Raw genomic sequence first — 22025 nt, 5'->3', positions numbered from 1 at the left:
GAGGAGAGGGATGCCCCAAGAGACAGCCAATCAGACGGGATCGCCGAGGACGCCCAAGCCATCAGCTTATCCAAACGCTTTGGTGGTTTCCTCAGGGGTCGCCACGGATACAGGAAGTTGATCGGCCCTGCGGTGAGGCCCCTGCAGAAGCGCTACGGAGGGTTTATAGGTGTCCGCAAATCTGCCCGCAAATGGAACAGCCAGAAACGGGTGAACCAGCTGCTCAGGCAGTACCTGGGACGGAGGAGCAACCGCAGTGGAAGGTTCAACCCCATCCCTGTGACGGGGCTTCGAAGGCAAAACCAACTGTAACGGTGTATTCCCCTGTTGAAACCGGTTCTGCTTTTAACAGAATGCTGGTCCAGTTACCTCAGCTCATTGTTTTCAGCAACTCACTCAAGAATCTTGAACTGTGAAATTTGTTGTCATCGTACGAGAATGCCACATGAAGAATAACTGTATGTCATCTTTGCTGCACCTCTTGTCTGTGTATAGAAGTTAAACAAGGAATGTTCTTTCGACATTGATGTCCTTCCTTATGAGCATATTCACATGCCCATTCTGTGAAATAAAAGAATCAGAGAAGTCCAATTGAATGTTTTTGTGTCAGTATCGTAAAGGGGCCAAATGAGATTGAGAAAAAATACAAATCGATCTTCAAACAGATTGATTGGACTGAGGTGAATTTTACGGTCAGTCCAAGATCATGATGAATGCACTTTCAGAGTGTGAGTGGAACTTGTGTTATTTTTGTTTGCAGTTGTTTGCACTGTGTAGTTCATGCTTGAGAGAGGCTGCTACTGTAGCTCTGTCTACTGTAGCTCTCATGACAATGGACTTCCAACTCGTGTCTGAGCCCACCACTGAACCAGCAATATGTAGCTTTGGGATGACTATACAGTGAAGAAATCATTTTATTAATTTAATTTCCAACTTTACCACCAATCCAGGAAAGAAAACTGGAGGCAATGGGCCAATTCTGAGATTGGAATCTATAAATGTAAATTCATGGTTTTAAACAAAGGTCTCTAGGAATCCCATTTTCGGGTTGAGGGAACTTGAAATATAATGCATAAATGACTGATTAACTTGTGTTTTCAAAGGTGCTTGCCAACCCTGCATTCCCCAAAACCACATATTGCAACTGTGGCAATATATATATTTTCCCTCTGGGTTCACTGTGATAGTTGAGAGATAATGTTATCTTTTTTAAATCACATTTAATCTCTTAAATTTCTGTGATGAAGGGTATCTGTCTATACATTAAATAACAGGCTTTACCCAACACAATCCTAACACACTGGCTCCCTATATTTTTTATCCCTATATCCAAATGGATCAGATTTGTATTTGGAGTAGCATTGAGAAACAGCATTGGGATCACTTTGATATCCGAGCTGTGATCATAGAATTATCTCAGCAACCATTATGTCAATAACAGGTTTGATTAATCAAATAACATCTTTAACACCCAAAATTAGCCTAAATAAGTGACAGCTAAATTGGAGCCTTGGACTGCTCTGGCAGAATCGAGGTCCTCTGCTAAATCTCAATGTATCACTACTGCCCTCTAGTGTTTGAAGGGAAACAAACATGCTGAGCTTCATGGAAAGGTGGCCTCAGACACTGATTTTCGAAATACTGTTGCTCCCTTTCCATGCTACCAAAGTGGAATACAGCACCAACTGAACCAGCCTGATCACTGATCAGTCCTTTTAATCTACCCCAAGTCTGTGTAGGGCACTGGTCCTCAAACATTTTCATGTCAAGGACCCCCAAATTGATAGATATTAGCCCACGGACCCCCCATTTTAAAAGATAAGCCTCCATAAGAGAGATTTTTAGGTGTGGGCCACACCGTGTGGCAATATAGCAGTGATTCTCAACCTTTTTAATTTAAAGGAACCCCCACAATTGTATTGTAAGATGACAGAGGATGACTGACTGACTGACAGCAATTCAAAAGAACATGCATTTGATTGTTGGTTGAATGTTAGCTTGAATTGTGCATGTAAATGTCGGTCCTTGGCAATATAAGCACAGATTGCTCATGCTTCGGTTCATACATTTTTTTAAATAAACACTTTGTTAAATTGAATTTTAGTTTTTTCAACAGAGCGTCACAGTCACATATATTGCTTTGCAGCTTAAAGTGTTTAACATGTGTGATGTGTGGGTGATTGTAGAGACTGAGAGTGTGTATTTGTGTGCATGTGTCTGTGCCTAATTGCATGTGCATGTGTGTAAGCTTGTGTGTTTCTCTCTCAATGCCAACACAAAACAATGGGATTTGTGAATATTGTGTACATTTTGAACCACATTTATAACCTATATATCATTGTTCTAAGTCTTCTTCATAAAATGTCTGTATAGAGAAAACTATAATAAACTAGTTTGCTATTTCTCTTGTGGCGTGTCATGCAGAAATGAAAAACAATCACACCACAATCTGAAATTCTCAGGACATTTCTTACATTTGTGTTAGACAATATATTTATTGTTTTGTTTTTGTATTGCTATTACAAATTCAGTCGTCTAATGCTTGTCCCGTTGGCATGATCCAATAGCTTATTGTTTTATATTACACATACACAGTAAAATCCTATGTGTTAATTCAACTGTTCAGGATTTCACAGTGAAGGACCACTAACACTGGCTGTTTGGAACATCTGGGTAGGAAGAGAACCCATTTTTCATTATGGAAGGAGTTTGATTTGAGTCAAACCAAGTGTAGCTTATTCCATCAAAGTGCCAAAAAAAATCTAAAACAAAAAACACAACAATTCGTAAATCCGGCCCAACACATTGGTTGAAAGAACAAGACAATTAAAAAGAAAAGTTATAAAATACTTAACATACAATATAGAAGTAGTATATCAGAAACACTGTAGTGAACACTGGAAGAGATTGAAGTGTTTAAGGAAACAAGAGTAAAAAGAATCACGTAGCATTCTAACACAATGGATTGATAGGGCAATATATCCTTTGGAAAGAACAGGAGTGTACTGTGGGCCTAGCACGTCAACATGGTATACAGTACAGTACGTGAGAGGAGCAACTAGCACCATCGCAGACTTGGGTTCTCAGGTATCAAAATACTGAGCTGTACTGTAGGGGGAGATCAAACGCAACAACATAACTTCCATTCCTTTAGGAAAAAAATAAAACAAAGTTGAAAGGAAAAAGTTAAGAATGGTTGTTTTTCTGTCGGCTCTCAGGCCAAGGTTTACGCATTTTTCTTCTTTTTTAATAAAAGTCTTTCTTGCATCATTCATCTGTCCACTACCCACTCCAGCCCCCTGAGCCCACACCTCCATCAGGCCGTCGTCTAGTCAGGGAATCGCTGGCAGGCTTTCTTCCAGCGGCACGCTGTGCACCACTGGTCTTTACGCTCCACGCCGTAAACTTTACGGCATTTCTTGGCCTCCCCTCGCCCCTTCCTGCAGATGTAAACACACAACGCTCCACAGTGAGTTTTTACAATCTGAGACAGGGGAGTTACCAATATACAGTATATACAGGTATATATACAAGGAGAAACTCTATCTTTCCCTCTCTGTCATGTATGTAGTATGTACTGTATATAATACTGTACTGTAAAATATATTCAAACTCATATTGATATGTTAATTGAGAAATAATTGGTAACGGTAATTTAATAACTGTAATATTTTCCAGGTATACGTAGTCATGCAAAATGGATTATCTTGACAAAGCAGATTGAGACCAGGCCACAATATAAGAAATTGCAGAATAATACGTTGAATTAATATAGCAATGAAATAAAAGAGGGGGCGAGAGAAAAACAGACAGACAGACAGACAGACAAACAAGACAAAGCCTGATTTCTACTTTGTCGTATGGTGGTGTTGTTGTGTGCCGAAAATACCCAATCTATAAGCTCACAACGTTGTCTTTTTTCAGCTTGCGATAGATAGAGAATAACTAACCATAGCCCTAGGAGAATAGTACGGTATTAAATGCATGATTAGAGCAGAAGCTGGGAACACTCTTGGAACTGGAGACTTAATTAAACGAGTGCATTGATTATATATAGAGAGAAATGCAGAGAGATAAAGACTTGTAAGGTAAGGCATGAGTGATTCAGCAGTTAGAGAGACCATCCTTTTTAAATGAAAGGTTTGATCCACCCATTTTTTAACAGCCTGTCCTATGAAGTGTTCTTAGGCAATATACTGGGCCTCATCCCTACTCTCAAACACTGTAAAGGCTCAGTTATTATTTACACAACCCGTTTTCACACTCACTGATCTTCTATTTTGGGTCTCGGGTTCGAATCCCAGGTAGGACATGAATAGGACGAATAGGAAGAGTAGCAGCTAAATGACTAAAATCAAACTGCAAACAAAGACAGAGACTAAACTGCTGCTCATAGCCCCACAGTGTCTTACCTGAAGGAGCAGAGACTGCGTGAGGGAGATGCACTCACGGTCTGCAGCCTGTTGGCGGCGCTGTTCTGTTGGAGCCACTGCTCTCCGACACTCACGGACCGGAAGCGGGGTTTCACCACCTTATAATTCATAAAAGTATTCATTGAAATTTGCTTTTCTTGAACGGTCAGCGGGTACGTAAACATCCATAGATGCAGAGTTTAGACACAGGAGTTTCAGATATGACAATGGAAAACCAACCTACAGACATACACACACATTTACAGACAGTCAGAGAGATGTACAGTCACACATACACACATGTAGAAAGACATACGTACATACATAGAGACAGACAGTCAGATTTAGACAGATACAACAAGGGCGGTCACGATTATGACAATTTACGTGACGATTAATTGTCACACAAATAATAGCGATTAAAAAACGATTAATTGTTGTTGAGCACTGGAGCATATGAATACAAATTACATTTCTGTTTGGCTTTTAGGCTTTGAAGTAACACAGGGCGGATATGACAAATAACCTAAATACCGTATACAAAGAAATTACATTTGACATGATCTTTTTTAACTAAAAAAAAAAACATTAAAAGTGGAAATAGACGATCTACAACCTCACAACGCACCGCATCGCGATGCGTTGTGAGCTTGTAGATCTGCTATTTCCACTACTTTTTGAAAATGTTTGAAAATATATGAACATTTTTCAACATGGAAACGATTATCCTAAATAATTGCGATTAGACGATTATGTAATAATTGTGACAGGCCTGGATACAACCAGATGGTATCAATACATATACTGTATAGCACCCATTCTTGAGAATTGGGACAAATCATGTCCTACCAAAACATATCAAAATTATTTTCTAGTAACACACAAACTAAGAAAAGGGTTTGGTGAAAATAGATTCGTAAAAGATTTATTTATATGAATGACATCAACTCCGTCAGATATGCCATCTTATGGAGAAAAAAAGCTGTGTGAGGTTGGCCCATTACGTGGTTTAATAGTCAACACTTTGATCTTTTAAAATATCTTTTCCCAGCATAATTGAAGAATATATGAAAAGATGAAAAATAAATAAAGGTTTTGTCCCAATTCTCAAGAATGGGTGATAGACACAGTGGTAGTGACAAAAAGACCTACTGGACTGTTGTCTTGGGCCGAGACGGACACAAAGGGAACCCAACCCTGGGAGGCGGGGCTACGAGACGGCGGAGACGCCGTGGCGAGCTGCAGAGGACTGCAGGCCTGGAAGGAGCAGGATAGAGAGAGGAGAGGAATCAATCTGAAAGTACAAACATGCACAAATCCAATATAATATGATTTCAGCGAGAGCTGGATCACTACTTAAATTAAGGATTAAATCAAGCCTATTCCTCAGTGTGCATCATGCATTATTATAAGGAAGGCTTGACGTACGAATTCAAATCAAAAGACCTGACTGCGAGTGCTCTCCTTTTCAATGGAATGTAGGAGATATTAGAAGACATGTGATTCACACAACCTTCAAATGGCCAGATAATATCTTTATAAGACTAACTTTTTAAATGAGCACTTACTGTACATAATGTTGTTAGTTAACACTGTAATTGGCACAATGTTTCATTGCCTCATGGCTGAAATGGGACATGACAGAGGCTGTATTATCATGGAATCTACTCCATGTACTGTACACATAAAAATCATCTGCCACTTATTTCCTTTCAGTCTGCCCCTTACATCAGGATCAAACCATTTCCCCCAAAATTGCTACAAACAACTTGATCTAAAAATGTGGCGTGTTCGATTTCCTTGAATTCCCCTCAAGATGCCTGGAATCAAAGTACTCATTAATCCATTCTCATTTGAAACAAAGATGTTCTCTTTCTGCCGAGCCAAAGTCGTGCACAACAAAGCACATGCTGCTTAACAATTCACCCGTATATTTCAACCACAGCAAAAGGAATGCAAATGGGAACGAAAAAGCATGAAATTCGATCAAATTAATAACAGTCGCATACCAAAATGCCACAAGTACACACATGCACACACATTGCTCAATTAACAGCATCAACCTTAGACCACCCACTGTCTTGGCGTGTGCATGCGAACACACACGCACATTGACTTCTGATTATATAACTATACGCAAATAAAGAGATTATGGGTGTTCACACTGGGTTATAAAAGATATGTAAAAATATATTCATGATGACTTTCTTTGTAGCCAAAGCAAAATCGTGACAGAAAAATCAGAGCGGATTATAAACAGAGCAGAGCAGAGTTTTATGGGGAAAGGCCAGTGCCAGGCAGTGTTCAAAATTCAAAAGGGTGGTATGAGTTTTTAACGTTTGAAGTTGTTTTTAATTAATCAAATTGAGGGCTATATTACAGTGAGTAGCAGCCAAAGAGAGAGGATTTGGGGTAGAAGCAGAAGGTACTTCAAGCAAGCAGCCTAATGCATGCAGTCCCAGAGGCAGGAGGAGTATTAAACCGCCTCACCACCATTGGGCAAAGTCATCTAGTGTTCTCTGAGTCTTTACAGGCTGGAGACAATCACTGTCACCCTTTGGGCCTGGAGGGAACATAGCAAGCTAACAGCTTTCTCTCTCACTGTCACAAAGCATCTATTTGAAAGGCTCTGGTGTACAGGGTAAACTAGGGTCACTGCAGAAATGTGCTGCTTTGTGATGTACAGTGACACCGTCATCTAGTCTGTGTGACGCGAAGGTACATTTTGTGTTTTGAGTTTGGAACACGGTTGGTGGAAGAGAGAGCATACTGTAACTGAAAGGTCCCATGTTTGCACCCTGCGACAACAAGCATGCGTTCTCGACAGCCATGTGCCCTTGAGCATGCCACTGTCTTTGAAACCTGTGATTCTGAACTTCGGTCCTTGGCACCCCTGATAGTGCTGGTTTTCCATCCCACCAGGTCTAACTGGTCTTTGATTAAATAGCTACAACTAATAAGGACACCAGGTCAACGCAATCAACCAATGGTAGGACGGAAAAACAGCAGCACCAGGAATCCCTGGTGCTCCAACCAGGAACCACTGCTCTAAATCAGGGGTTCCCAAACTTTTTAGCTCGAGACCCAAAAGAGAAATCAGATGTTTGCCCGGGACCCAAACTAGTGAAAATAGCAGATCTACAAGCTTCTTAAAACATTTGTTTTCTAATTTAGGGAATTTCTATGATTATTTTATTAATTAAATTATTTTTGAAAATGTTTGAATTCGTTTTTCAACTCATGAAAATGCGTGAATTTGTGTGGAAATCTTTAGAAAATCGTTTAAAATAATAATTAATGAAAAAATGTAGGAGACATTTACACGACCCACGAAAATGGATCCAAGCACAGGGAAGCTGTCAGAACCTTCGCTAAAACATCCGGGACAACACTCCACATGTCCCAGACTCTTCTCCCTTCTGGCACCCAAACTATGGAATGAACTACCCATTAAAATCCAAACTGCAGACTCACTCCCGATCTTCTGCCGTAAGCTGAAGACCCACCTCTTCAGACTCCATCTCAGCCTGTAGCACTTGCCCTAGCCTTGACGACCTTGCAGGATTATGCAAAGGCTAAAATGTAACTTAGATAGCATGTTATGCAGAAAGATCCAGGTCATTGTTGGCCTGGCATCCTATAGTGTGTATAGTTTCAATGTAGGCTGACCATAGGTTCTTGGTTTACGTATGTATTAGTTATTATTAGATTATTGGTTTACTTATGTATTGTTTTATTATTAGATTACAATTTTTATGCATTTGATGTATTATGTATTATGATGTTTTATCTTGTGTCCTTGCTTAGTGTAAGTCACTCTGGATTAAGAGGGTCTGCTAAATGCCTAAACTGTAAACTGTTTGGGAAACAGTGCTCTAAACCACTGACCTTCTCCCGGTGCTACAAGGGTTTCAGAGCCAATGAATGACTGCACTGTGTACTGGTATACTAATATAACACACAAAAAAGAAAACTGTTTCTCCAAGCTGGTCCAAAACTAAGATTCTATCTCTGTCTCTGTCAATCTCAAAACACACATTAAAGCACTTGCTAAAGCACACTGAAGCAGAAGGGGTGTGTGTGTGTGTGTGTGTGTGTGTGTGTGTGTGTGTGTGTGTGTGTGTGTGTGTGTGTGTGTGTGTGTGTGTGTGTGTGTGTGTGTGTGTGTGTGTGTGTGTGTGTGTGTGTGTGTGTGTGTGTGTGTGTGTGTGTGTGTGTGTGTGTGTGTGTGCGTGCGTGTGTGTGTGTGTGTGTGTGTGTGTGTGTGTGTGTGCGTGCGTGTGTGTGTGTGTGTGCATGCCTGTGTGTCTCTCTCTCTCTTATTATTCAGTCCTGCCTAATAAGCAACAATGTCTTAAAATAAACTACGCTACATAACACTACTTTAATGTTTAAGATTGATTGAATATGTATGTGAATGTAGCTGCCGCCACCCTGAATGACCAAAGAAACATTTGATAAAAATGTGAATCTCACCTGGTAGAGGTGTTCTGAGTGGATTTGCCAGAAGCTGCTGGGTGCTGACTGGCTGAGAGTGCTGGGCCTTCCCGGACCTGGACCGGAGCTGGAGTTGGACCTGGGCCTGGGAGCCGGGAGGACCTGGATCTCAGAGCTAGAGGGAGAACTGCAGGACGCCCAGCCAATATGGGTGGAGGTGGGGGCCTGGATTGCGGCCTGGAGGGGGGGAGGTGTGTCCACAGCCTCGCACGGGATCTTGGTGTAATAGAAGTCCTCCTCCCTTTGGGACTGGTCTGACACACTGCTGCTGTGTGTGTGCGTTTATGTGTAATATATGGAGTAGTAGTGTGTAGCAGCAGGTGTGTATGTATGTGCAGTAATGTTTACGTATGCATGCGTTTGTGAGTAGCAGGTGTGCATGTGTGTGTGCCAAAAGTGTGTGTTTAGTTATGTGTTACACACAAAGTGTATGTACATGGTGTGTGTTAGATAAGGAGAGAGTCAGAAAGACAAACGACAGATATGAAGAGAGAGTTGTTTTTGTTGTAAGCATTGCAACCAGGCATGTAACGGTATACCGTGTTATGGTATTACCGCGGTATAAACAGACACGGTATTGATACCGTGAGATTTCCGAGCTCACTGTATTTATTTATTCATTATTTTATATGAAAGAATTGCTATCTTGCCCACACACGTATGGGAAAGCGCATAGCGGTTTCTCAGACCACCCGCTATGCCAAATCAGTTTGGTAGAGTGCGCCTGCAATGGCAACGGATTCTCAGTCCCAAGGAAATGTCGGGAGTTGGACCATTCACAGGTCTCCCTCACTCCTAATTCTCAACGAATCTGTGATTAAAATGTTCCTATAATCAGCAGAAGTGAGTGTCAATTCCTTGTGTCATTTGTGTTTATATGAGATGTTAGTCTATTCAAACACAATGATTTGTGTTGCGAGATGCCAATCGCTCTGAACCACACACTTAAGCCATTCCCTCCGAACCACACACATTAATCCATTGCGCAGGAAATAAAGAACAGATTACAATAATTTCATATTCTCTATAATCAGTAACATGCTGGTGATACTTGTGTCTATCAAATATGGTTTTGTTGAAAGGCAATCAAAGGTTAGAGCTTATGATGCAAGCGTCGGGTAGTGTCCGTCTGTCCGACATTACATAAGCGGCGCCTCAGTGCGGCCACAGAGTCAGCACACCGCCACTTCTGAAGTGATTGTGAATGTGATTGTCATTACAATTGTACTTTAATCCACAAGTGTGACTGTTAATTCCTTGTGTCAATAAGTTGTGTTTTATCATCAGTTTCCAGTTAAGCTTATCAAAGACAAATAAAATGTTGATCTGCGTTTGCTATAACCACACCAGATTAATCAATCCAGAACACAAGCGATTGCTGTAATTTAAAGTTTGCTATAACCTAACCAGCAATGTGTAAATTATAAATATTATTTTATTCCAAGGCAATCAATGTCAGACAACTCAGACTGCCTCTTCTATGGGCAGAGAGGGAGAGAGTGTAAGATTGCAGTGGGCATAATTGGCATAGTGCAGTCGGCATTTCATAGGCTAATAAAATATATTTTCTTAAAAGAATGATACTTGTCTGTGTTTGTTTGTTTTCTGATGGGCCCTAGTAACAAAAATAAAAATAAATGTAAAATAAATAATCAAAATATATATTTAATACCGTGAAACACCGTATACTGCAGTATTTCGTTTGATACCGTACCGTACTGTAAACTTTCATACCGTTACATGCCTAAATTTGCAACAGTAAAAGCCAACACAAACAGTACAGGTACAAATGTATGTACCTTATCACACAGTAATGGTAAATGACTGGCACGCTGCCGACTGACCCCAGATGCAGCAAACGGATGTGTCTCTTCATTCCGACTGAGGCCGCGAGCACCTTGCCACAGCCCGGCCACAGACACTTGTACATTCCTCTGATGGTGCTCTGCAACACACAATAGACAACATGTATGCAAATGAGCGGAAGAAGGAGGAAGGAGAACACAGACATAAACACAGAAGGACAGGTTCCCGGCTGAACAGGCTCCCCTTTCAACAAGCCACCATGGAGGAATCGAACGCCCATCTCCACGGTGGTGGGCGGGTACTACAGGTGTCATATTAGGTGACAGTTCCCAGGGCCATTCCAGGTTAAGTCAGTAAATTCTGTTTACCTTTGCCTTTCTGGTGTTAAACTCCTCCCCCTGTTCCAGCTCCAGCTGCAGTCCTTCGTCGGGGCTGCTGTCCATCTCGGTGACGGACGGCGAGGGGGCGGGGCTTACGTTGCCATGGTCCCAGCTCCAGTAGCCGCTGCTGCCGCTGTCTGAAAGCTCTTCACCACCACACTCCATGTCAGCTGAGGAAGATGAGACCGCTGGAAGACAAGAACAATGATCACATGATAGGAATCAGACTAGACCACCAGATCAGCGTCTCCTTAACCCAGTGTAGGTCCTTACACACCGGGGGCGAATTTTTCATGCGAATAATACGTTTTTAAAAAAAAAACTTATAAAGTCAATGGAAGCTTCCATGGAGCGAAAAAGCGAAAAGAAAAAGCGTCTTTTAATTATTCGGAACGAGTCCGAATTTTGCGTATATTCGCATATTCACCGGTGTGTAACCCGCCTTAAGACCTGGAACGCATCTGTGTCACTTTAGATTTCTTTGGCTATTCAAAAATAGCAGATATACAAGCTCATAGCGAGGTACCGAGTGCCGCGCTATGAGCTTGTACATCTGCTATTTTTGAAAAATCTTGAACAAATTCTTTTTAGGATTTAGAAAACATTTTTAAGAATCGCCTCAGGTCTTAACACATACAGTGCCAAGATCCCGTCTACACGTTCTTTCAAATCCATCGCTTGAGTGCCAGGATTCATAAGAGCCTGTTTACACGTTCTTTTGAATTTTCATTGTTTAATCTGTGATCGCACGGCTGTGTTTATTTCTCATCAACACTTTCGTTTTCCACTTACGTCACACTCACCCGGAGCCGGATGTAAAAAAAAAAAATCATTTCCGGGTCACGTTGTTTTTCTCCGGTGATTTTCGGCCAGAATAAGGAAAAACACGGTTTTTCACACGGTAGAAAAGACAAACGGACAGCTCAACTTCTATTTTCTTTGGTCCGGGTGACTAACAGCCATCGTCGTAGTGTATCACGTCGTTTTCAGGCCGATCAGCGGGCCGGGAATTGTCGAAAACGTCACATCCTTTGAATGACCGGATATGACGTGGGCCTGTTTGGGAGGGGGTGAGCGAGGTGATCAATGTTTGGATGTGCTGCTCTCTACTGGTGGAACAATCGTAGGTGCTTGACAACACAATCAGAGAATGTATTTGAATGAAAAATTACAAAACAAAAAAATTAAAAAACACGCAAATTGCTGGCACAGGGGTGAGTACATTATGAATAAACTCTGGCAGTCAATGTGTTAATGGGTTAAGAACCACGTAAGCACGACAGAGTCACACATTTTATGGCCAAAATAGTAGGGGTTACGTTTTCGTGACGATATGTATCGTTTTGGAGAAAAAAAATATCTTTTCTTTTTTTTTTTACAAAAATAATAATCAGGCATGCAAACAGCCCCGAGGTGAAAAGGGTGACAACATGTTGTTTTTTTTCGGGTCAGGTGTCACACTATTGCCCTATTTGGATTCAAAATGGCTATTGTAGCTGAAAAGCTACAAGTTTGCGTCTGAATAATGCAAAAACAGAATTATTTGTTTGCATTTTTTCTCCCCCATATATTTTCATAATAAAAAAGTGCGTATCGTATCGTATCGAAATCGTATCGAAGTTATGAGCCAAATATCGTATCGTTTGGTGAAATTAGTGTATCGGCACACCCCTACAAAATAGTGATGCCAGGTTCAATAAGGTTTAATCTCTTGCTATATCAACAGTCCTGGGATGTGAAAAGACAAGCTATTTGATTGATTTCCTGATGGCAAGTGTGTTTGTTTAGTTTTTATTGCAAAGAGTTTCCCAAAGAGATGCTGCGTAGGGAGTTCCCTGTGGTCCGTTACGATGGCTGGCTTACGTTACGGGTGTTTCCCAAAGGCGCACGTAAGCGGCTCTCTCCACACCGGCTACGCAGTACCTTAGCAAGCACGTAAGGTTGGAGGTGTCCTATCAATGGATGCCAGACTAAATGATTGTTCCACGGAGTTTGGCTGTAACTCGCCAATTGAAATAACCTATTTAATATATAGGCCTATTTATTAACCCACAATCGAATGTTATTCTATTTAATTTACTTGCATAAATCTTTTGAAAATAGCAGATCTACTAGCACAAACTTGTGAAATGGGACATTCTCCATAATGAGTACTTTTACTTTTGGTAGTTTAAGTATATTTAATTAATTTACTTGCATAACTGGGACACTTTAGTGTTTTCATATTTACCTTGCAAATGTCAATTCACCTCTGTAATTGAATTCATGAATCTATTATCCAAATTTTTTTTTTGGAATGCTTCATGACATCTAACAGTAGGCTATGTCACCTACAGTATGTGTAAACATGGCAAGCACAACAGCTGACTGTGTGTGGGGAGTGGGGACTTTCATCATAACGTTTAACTATAAAACTTCTAAATTAAACAAACATGTTTAGCTCAGCATCATTCATCTAACTTTAGTTAACTTGGCATATGCTTAATATTTTTATAATATGTCCGTGAGAGTACAATTTGTAAACGTCGGGTTCATGGCACTGTCGTAGGACAGCACTACGTAGGCTACGAAGCCTTTCGGGAAACAGGTTTGCTTCTCAATTACTTCGTCCAGGAGGTCTTACGTGCCGTTTCCCGAAGCCAGTAACGCAGACACGTAACGCCGTGCTCTTGAGAACCTGCGACAGTGGTGTTTCCCGAAGCCAGTTAGATAAAACCAGCTGCTACTAATGAAGGTAGTGCGTAGCTCAGAATGCTTTTGGGAAACGGGTTTGCTGCTGCGCAGCTGCGTAAGCTACGCGCGACCTGAAATCGCTTTGGGAAACCCGGACAGTATCCTTTCAGCTTTTGTTCTTCTGTGGTTCACTTATCACTAACAAACATCTTATGGTTATGGTTAATAAATAAAAAGATGCTAAATAAATAAAATACAATGAAAAATAAACCAGCACATTCTACACAAAAGAATGTGTGCATTAAAATAGTGCAGAATGTGGATTCTCATCAAAGTAATATTTTGATTTTTGGAGCGTCTCACTGAATGAATAAGACTGCTTGGGCTGTCTGTTATTGAGGCGTGACATACCTGGACCATGATGGGTCTGCGGAGGGCTCTGGACCACAGGACTACAAGATAGGCTGGTCAGAACCATAGCTGCCATGATCTCATCCATCTCTACTGACTCTGGGCTGCGGAAACTGAGAGCACAACACAATGAACAGATATGAGCAGGTTCTACTAAAAGCAGATGTTTACGAGTGCAAAAGGGGAATTCTTAAACTTCATTAGTCGACATGGCCACAAGCAGCAATTTTGTCAATAAATGCGGGGAAGATGCCATGCCGATTTTTCCTGTATTTCCTGATTTGTGTGGCTATCTTACTAATGATAGCTAAAGATTGGACGGGGAGGCCAAGCCATTATTGGACTCTCTTGTTAGACTAACATTGACAGTATTACACAATAGTCTGAATCCTGTTTTGCAAGATTAGGCTTCACAAAAATGTTTTTATGTGACATATTAAAGCGTATCCCTGTGCAAGAAATAATAACATGTACTGTTATCAGGTCAGACTTTAAGCTTTGAAAACATTGGTTGAAGGGATATAATTAAATTAACACTGAGAATCGAGTGTGTAACTGTGTATGCTCTCTTCTCTCTCAATTTTCCTTATTCGCCCCATTTGTCAGATGGTGATGTTTCACTCCCTTTCCCCAACCAACATTAAGCCAAGGTTTTGGCCTACTACTGTACATTTCAAGTCATATCTCTCACCTATATGGTATGTCCATATTGGCTGGCAGGTTGCATACAGGCATTGTAGGGGCTACGCTTTGCAGGGGACCAGCTACTTTGCCCCAGCTTCCCTCAGCCTTCCTCCGGGTGGTCTGGCTTGGTGCCTGGGTCACATGTCCCACACTCTGCATCCCTGATGACACGATTCCCTGGCCACAGCACTTCAGTGGGAGACACCAGAAATACAACGATCACGAATGCAATATGTACTGCACATAGTAAAATCATGATCATTTTACACTTGGAGCACACACTTACAGTACACAAGGGGATCAATTAACACTCAGAATGTTGAACAAGTTTTCTTTTGCCACAAAGCCAAGTGTCCACCCCTCTTGTTAGGGCTGTCACGATTACACATTTAAGTTGACGATTAATTGTCACTCAAATAATTGCGATTAGCGATTTAATTGTGTGTTTGGCGTTGAACATTGGAACATATGAAGCCTTTTAGGCTTCGTGATCAGAAATTGCACAGGGCAGATTTGACAAATAACTGAAATATACAAAGAAATTAACATATTTAATCATTTTTATTCATGTAAAAAAAATCTTTCAACAGGGAAACGATTATGCAAAGATAATTGCGATTATCTCAAATAATTGCGATTAGACTATTATGTAATAATAATTGTGACAGGCCTACCTCTCGTGGCAATCTTCTTTACACCACAATTCTGATAGTCTCTAAAGTGATACTGCTTTCCCACTGCAGTTCTCACCATTAATGGTCACTGTGTTTTCACTTTTGCCCGAGAAGATAAGTATCTAACTTCCCGCTAAACAGGTCTCTCTTGTTCTGAATCATGTTTCAATAAATGTTTCCAACTATTTGGAGGGAGGTAACTGGTCGTGCCGGGGACAGGGGAGCACTCGTTTTGTTCCACTCAAAGGTTTTCAAAACAGGTGAGAACCTATTCCTTTCACGGCTTGCCAGCCTGGACGGCACACTCTTTGACTGCTCGGCGCGGACACTTGCTCGTCTAGCGTGGCTTGGACACGCCTCAAGGCCTTGATATTGGTGCGCCTGCCTTGATTTCAAATGATGTGTAAAAAGGCAATTCATGATGTAATTGTAAACCCATTCTATATTCAGTTGTGTGTGAGAAAAACATTTAAAGCTCCCCCTCCCATCCGGCCCGTCCATCCAATCTAGCACTAACTAACTGCAGGCAGACAGCAGGTGGTGGTGGCTGGGGTCAGAAAAGAAGGGATGCATGCAACTCATCTTTATCACCATTCTATCTAGAGGTATAAATCTCTCTCTCTCTCTCTCCATGGCCTACTTACCAGAGTCTCCCGTCCTCCAGACCTTGTGCTATGGTGTGGACAGGTCTTGGCCACCCCAGACGCTCCAGGTCCCATAGCTGCCATGGTGCTACTGCACTCTGTACTGGGACTCACAACACTAAAATGACAACAATATTAATTTTTCTACTTTATAATAACAGGAGAGTGGGCTTTCTGTCATGGAGTGCCTTGCTCACTTAAATCTACAATGAAACCGTCTCTTCCTTTAAAAAAATTCCACCATTGAGGTACTGAGACAAATGCTGCAGTGGAACAGACGCTACTAGGACTTGGGTTGTACAAGACTTTTACTACAAAAGACCATCAGTGCAGGGTGACCAGACGTCCCGGTTTGACCGGGATTATCCCGATTTCAAGCTGTGTGTCCCAAGTCCCGACAAATATCTCTCAAACACAAAATTGTCCCAGTTTTCACCAGAATTAAAATAATAGTTGTTTTCAGTGGTTGCATAGACCTTTATCATGTTCTGTTCATGTAAACATGCTCACCTAACCAATCGGAAAACATGAACAAATGCATTGTGAGTCTGAATTCAACACTGAGGCTGATGTTTGTCCCAGGGGGTGTGCATGTGCAGGACGAACATGCACATTGATTTAAGGGTCCCGGTTTGGGGTAGGCCTGTTACAATTATTACATAATCGTCTAATCGCAATTATTTGAGATAAAAATTATCGTCATAATCGTTTCCATGTTGAAAAATGTTCACACATTTTCAAATTTAAAAAGCAGTAATACCAGATCTACACGCTTACAACATTGTAAGCATGTAGATCAGCTATTTCTGCTATTTTTACATATGAAAATAAAATGATTGAATGTGTAAATAATTACTTTGTATATTCAAGTTTTTTGTCATATCTGCCCTGTGCCCTTTTTTATTACGAAGCCTAAAAGGCAAACAGAAATTATTTTGTGTTCCAATGTTCAATGCCAAACACAATCAAATCGTTAATCACAATTATTTGAGATACAATAAATCGTCAATTTAAATTTGTAATCGTGACAGCCCTAGTTTGAGGGGCTATGGTCACCCTACATCAGTGCTAAGTTGATGTTCTGTAAATAAAAGAAATAGGTTACAAAAAGAAAATACAGACATTTTCCTTGAAAAACTGCTTAAAGGGGATCAAAAGTATGAATCATCACAAAGTTCTTGCAGATAGACTGATGTGAACCGTATGAAGACATTTACCAACACAGAATGTGATGCAACTATTGCTTGTGCTTTCACGTGTAGAAAAGTACGGAGCCCCTTTCCGTAGAAAAGTCTTGGATGATAATAATGTAGAAGAAAACATGGTGGGCGAGTGTCTGTGTTTATGAAATGGGCCGTTTTTGTTCCCCTCTCGAAATGTTTAAAAATTAGGTCAATGCAATGGCACAGGATTGCTGTCTGTTAGTATGAAAACAACAGTGTGCAAACATTTTAAACGGATCAAGCCTGAACATGTATAAAACAATAATTTGTGATGAATATCACAATACAAGAATTTGGACACATTGTGAACAGAGGGCCGGTGAAATTGTCGAAGAATCAACATGTATTATGGAGAATGTTTGTATTCGGTGGATATCTGAAGAACTGTGGAGGGCAAATAGATGCTGCAAATGGACGTGGACTCGTGGAGACAGAACGGCAGAGCAAAGATTTCGACTGCATAAACACCAGTGACACGGTTTAGTGTAGTCACTATAGTAGTCAGTCAGTAAAACACAAATTTTATTGAGTTTTGACTCGATACAAAGCTGTGTTGTCGCTGCCAGAATCTCGCAATAAATATCATTTTAGAAATAGTTTGCTGTGTTCAGTGTCAAACATAATTTGTATTATCCTTTAACCCGTCCCCCACACGTACTTTACATACCAGTGTTGCCAGATATTGCGAGAGAAATAAGCAACGAGGTCTATGAAAACAAGCCCCAAAGAAGCAACTGAGCCAGACGTCGGATATTTGAAAAAAGCCAATCTACAAGCTCACAACGCGTCGCATCTGAGCTTGTAGATCTGCTATTTTTTTTTTAAATCACGAAAAAAAGTTTAACATTTTGAATATTTGTTTTGGAATATTTTAACACTAATCTGGTACAGGGGTCACAACATACTTATAGATGGGGGGGGTGGACAAATACATTAATTTGGGAGAATGAAAACCACTGTTTTAAACAACATTTAAGAAGCAAGCCCAAAATAAGAAATCCAAAAAAACGCAAACCAATATTTAAAAGCAACTTTACAGAAAAAGAAGCCCAAAGTCGCTTATAATAAGCGGACATGGCAACCCTGATATATGGCATAGCAGGTAAACTGACGTGACGTCAGGCACGGTTTACTCCGGCTCTCCACCAATCAGCGCTTACTTCCAGTAGCAAACAAGTGACGTAGTGTGGGCGGGAGCACGCCGCCTATTGGTGGAGCCCTGGTGTCCAACACACACACCCCTTTCAGGCAACGTGTTCGGACACGAGTCTCGCCGGGAGCGATCCGAGGTAGAAAAGCGGTTATGATTATGTGAACCGGCTTGAAAATGCATCTCTTAAGTTAATTATGTGAAATCACACATGCAATAAATAATCATATAGTGGAGAATAAATCATAAACGCGTTGTATCGATGCATTGAAAACATCTACAACCCCCTCCCGGCAGCAGAGATTGGGATCAGAGAATGTTATTATGCCCCCCTCAGTGTTTAAAGGAGAATCACATTTTTACTGCTCCGCAAAACAACAACAACAACGATCCACGGAATTGAAACCCCAGTTTAAAAACTAAATAATCTAGGATTGCATTTATTTACCTGCTGGGTGGACGAAGATCTCTCCTGTTGTCCCGATCGGGAGCAGGCGAGGAACGATCGTGCACTGCCTGGTGTCCCACTACAAGCCGGGTCTGTGTGCCAGTGAAAGGGGTCGGTCGGTCGGTCGGTCGGGTGGGTGTGAGCGTACGTGAGGTTGTATGGTGGTCCAATGCCGGGGGAGACAGCTGGGCACCAAGCACACATAGATATCACACTGCAGCGCGCCGCTAATGCCGAGGCGTGCACACTCACTGCACAAAGGATGATCTAGGTGAGGGGTTACCACCAGAACATGCCCATAGCTAGGGCTGTCACGATCACGATTACGAGATTTAAGTATGTCATTGAGCATTGGAACATAATAATTATTATTATTATTACTACAATTTTCATAATCACAAATTGCACAGGGCAGATATGACAAATATCTTAATATACAAAGAAATTACTGACACATTTAATAATGTTATAAAGGAAAAGGCTTGTATTGTAAGCTTGTAGATCTGCTATTTCTGCAAAAAATCACATGAAAAAAATCTTGAAAATGTATTATCATTTTTCAACATGGAAACGATTGTGACGATTATGCAAAATAATTGCGATTATCTCAAAATAATTGCGATTAGGCGATTATGTAATAATTGTGACAGGCCTACCCATAGTATACACATGCACACACACACACACACACACACACACACACACACACACACACACACACACACACACACACACACACACACACACACACACACACACAGTGCATGCATGTGCATGCACGTGCATGCATGTGCATGTGCATGCATATATGCATGCACATGAATAAGAGTTCTGATGCGCCATAACAAAATTAAAAAATGTTACTAGTTTTCCCGCATGGGGGTCAACAATAGCGTATTGTTAATTAAAAATGACCATAGCTCCAATTTAAGTTCGCACATATTTTCCATAAATAGAGCAGGTGCAATTTGGAGTTAATAACATTACCAGAATATTAACAGAATATCCAATGAAGTAATAAAAACCAAGGCCAATGAGAGATACACTCCACATCATTAAGAACCTTATTCAAGCATCACATAAATGGCTCAAAACACAGAAATTGCTGACATAACAAACAACCCCAAGTGCAGCTCTAAGGGAAGACCAGAGACTATCTGCGTGTGTGTGTGTGTGTGTGTGTGTGTGTGTGCGCGTGTGCGTGCGTGCGTTCCGTGTGTGTGTGCGTGCGTGCGTTTCCGTGTGTGTGTGTGCGTGCGCGTGTGTGAGTGCCTGTGTTTGCATGGGTGATGCTTGTATATCTTTTAGTTTGTGTGCATGTGTGACTGCGTGCGTGTGTGTGTGTGTGTGTGCGTGTGCGTGTGCGTGTGCGTGTGCGTGTGTGTGTGTGTGTGTGTGCGTGTGCGTGTGTGTGTGTGCTGGCATGTATGTGCTTTATTGGGTGCATTTGAGACTGGATTAGTGTCAGCCGTCTGCCTCCCATCTCCACCAGTGAGCAGGGATTTTAGGGTCTGAGGCTGAGGCTGAGACACAGAAAGAGTGAGAAACCCAATCCTAGTCCCAATCCCAACAATTCAGACAGAATCACATCTTCATTGATCCATTAACTTTATGATGTAACCTCGCCTTACCCTTTGACAACAGCTCCATCCGGTAGATACTGTAGATGAACATTACAAAATCAATTATATAGCGGGTGCCGGGCGGTACTGTAGAAATGTAAATAACAGATTCAAATATTTCATTCTAAATGGTAAACGGTGCATTTAAATAGTTCCTTTTATCCAAAGCGTTTTGTATTACATTCACCCATTCACACAGTGGAGGAAACTGCAAGGCACCACCAAACATCTCATTTGGGGCAATTAGGGGTTAAGCGTCTTGCTCAAGGACATAGCATATTATTCACATCATATTCATGCACAAACCATTCAGTGACCCCCTGTGCCCTGTGGATGAGGGCATTGTCATCCTGAGAGAGACCAATTCCATCAGCAGAAATGTATCTTCATAGGCTAAAGATGGTCACTCAGCTCAGCTCAACTCAACTATTTTGTATTTATTTGCAGTGACCCCGCCCTAAAGGGGATAAGTGGACCCAAACCATGCCAGGAAATTGCCCTCCAGCATAATAGAGCCACCGGACGGCGTCGCTGTAGGGGTCAAGCACTAAGGTCTGTACTGTTCTCCTGGTGTATGCACTCGCCCATTTGTGAAGAATATGGTAAAGGGTGACTCATACATGTCTCATATACTGTGTATATACAGTGTGTGTGTGTGTGTGTGTGTGTGTGTGTGTGTGTGTGTGTGTGTGTGTGTGTGTGTGTGTGTGTGTGTGTGTGTGTGTGTGTGTGTTCTGGCATTGATCCCAGGGTACGAGGACTATGGCTCCAGCAGGGATAGATGGTACTGTACATTGTGGGGCATGGTTTGGTCTTCCTCCCCTGCAGCGGCCTTCATCTTGCTAGTCATCTTCGGCATCGTCTGTATCACACTCCTCGTATGTGTGTGTGTGTGCACGCACGCACGCACGCACGCACGCACGCACGCACGCACGCACGCACGCACGCACGCACGCACGCACGCACGCACGCACGCACGCACGCACGCACGCACGCACGCACGCACGCACGCACGCACGCACGCACGCACGCACGCACGCACGCACGCACACACACACACACACACACACACACACACACACACACACACACACACACACACACACACACACACACACACGTATATATTATGTATAGTCAAAGTCCTTTACCAACTTTTTGTCTGTCACATATGGGTCAATAAGACAAAAAAAGTCCTTTACCAACTTTACCAACACATAGGATCTGATGCAACTATTGCGTGTGCTTTTTAGGTTGGTTATCTGTAGAAAACTGGCTTGGTTGATCATTTAGAAGAAAACATGGTGGGCAAGTGTTTATCAAGTGGGTGCTTCCCCTCTCAGAATAACACACGCACACACACACGCACGCGTGTGCACACACACACACACACACACACAC

At 41.7% G+C, this 22025-nt stretch overlaps 2 protein-coding genes across 3 annotated transcripts in view; one reads left to right on the top strand and one right to left on the bottom strand.

Moving 5' to 3' along the window:
* The window catches only part of pnocb (prepronociceptin b), an 18082-nt gene extending 15741 nt beyond the window's left edge, over positions 1-2341 (top strand). For both annotated transcript variants that reach the window (XM_080452589.1, XM_080452588.1), the window contains one exon: positions 1-2341. This exon is cut by the window's left edge and continues 312 nt beyond it. In XM_080452589.1, the coding sequence (XP_080308715.1) occupies positions 1-312 (312 nt within the window). In that variant the 3' untranslated portion in view covers positions 313-2341.
* A 131-nt stretch (positions 2342-2472) lies between these two features.
* Positions 2473-21474, bottom strand: znf395b (zinc finger protein 395b; the record flags this gene model as incomplete). The annotated part of the gene is made up of 12 exons (XM_080452776.1): positions 2473-3440; positions 4413-4531; positions 5565-5669; positions 8889-9174; positions 10709-10854; positions 11084-11283; positions 14180-14292; positions 14871-15052; positions 16182-16299; positions 19003-19187; positions 20457-20525; positions 21418-21474. The coding sequence occupies 12 exons, from the start codon at positions 21472-21474 to the stop codon at positions 3329-3331; spliced, it is 1692 nt and encodes a 563-aa protein (XP_080308902.1). The 3' UTR covers positions 2473-3328.
* Positions 21475-22025: the final 551 nt, after the last annotated feature.

The sequence above is a fragment of the Gymnoscopelus braueri genome, assembly GCF_963280865.1.
Source record: "Gymnoscopelus braueri genome assembly, chromosome: 16".
NCBI classification, from domain to species: domain Eukaryota; kingdom Metazoa; phylum Chordata; class Actinopteri; order Myctophiformes; family Myctophidae; genus Gymnoscopelus; species Gymnoscopelus braueri.
This window is presented reverse-complemented; position numbering and strand designations above follow the sequence as displayed.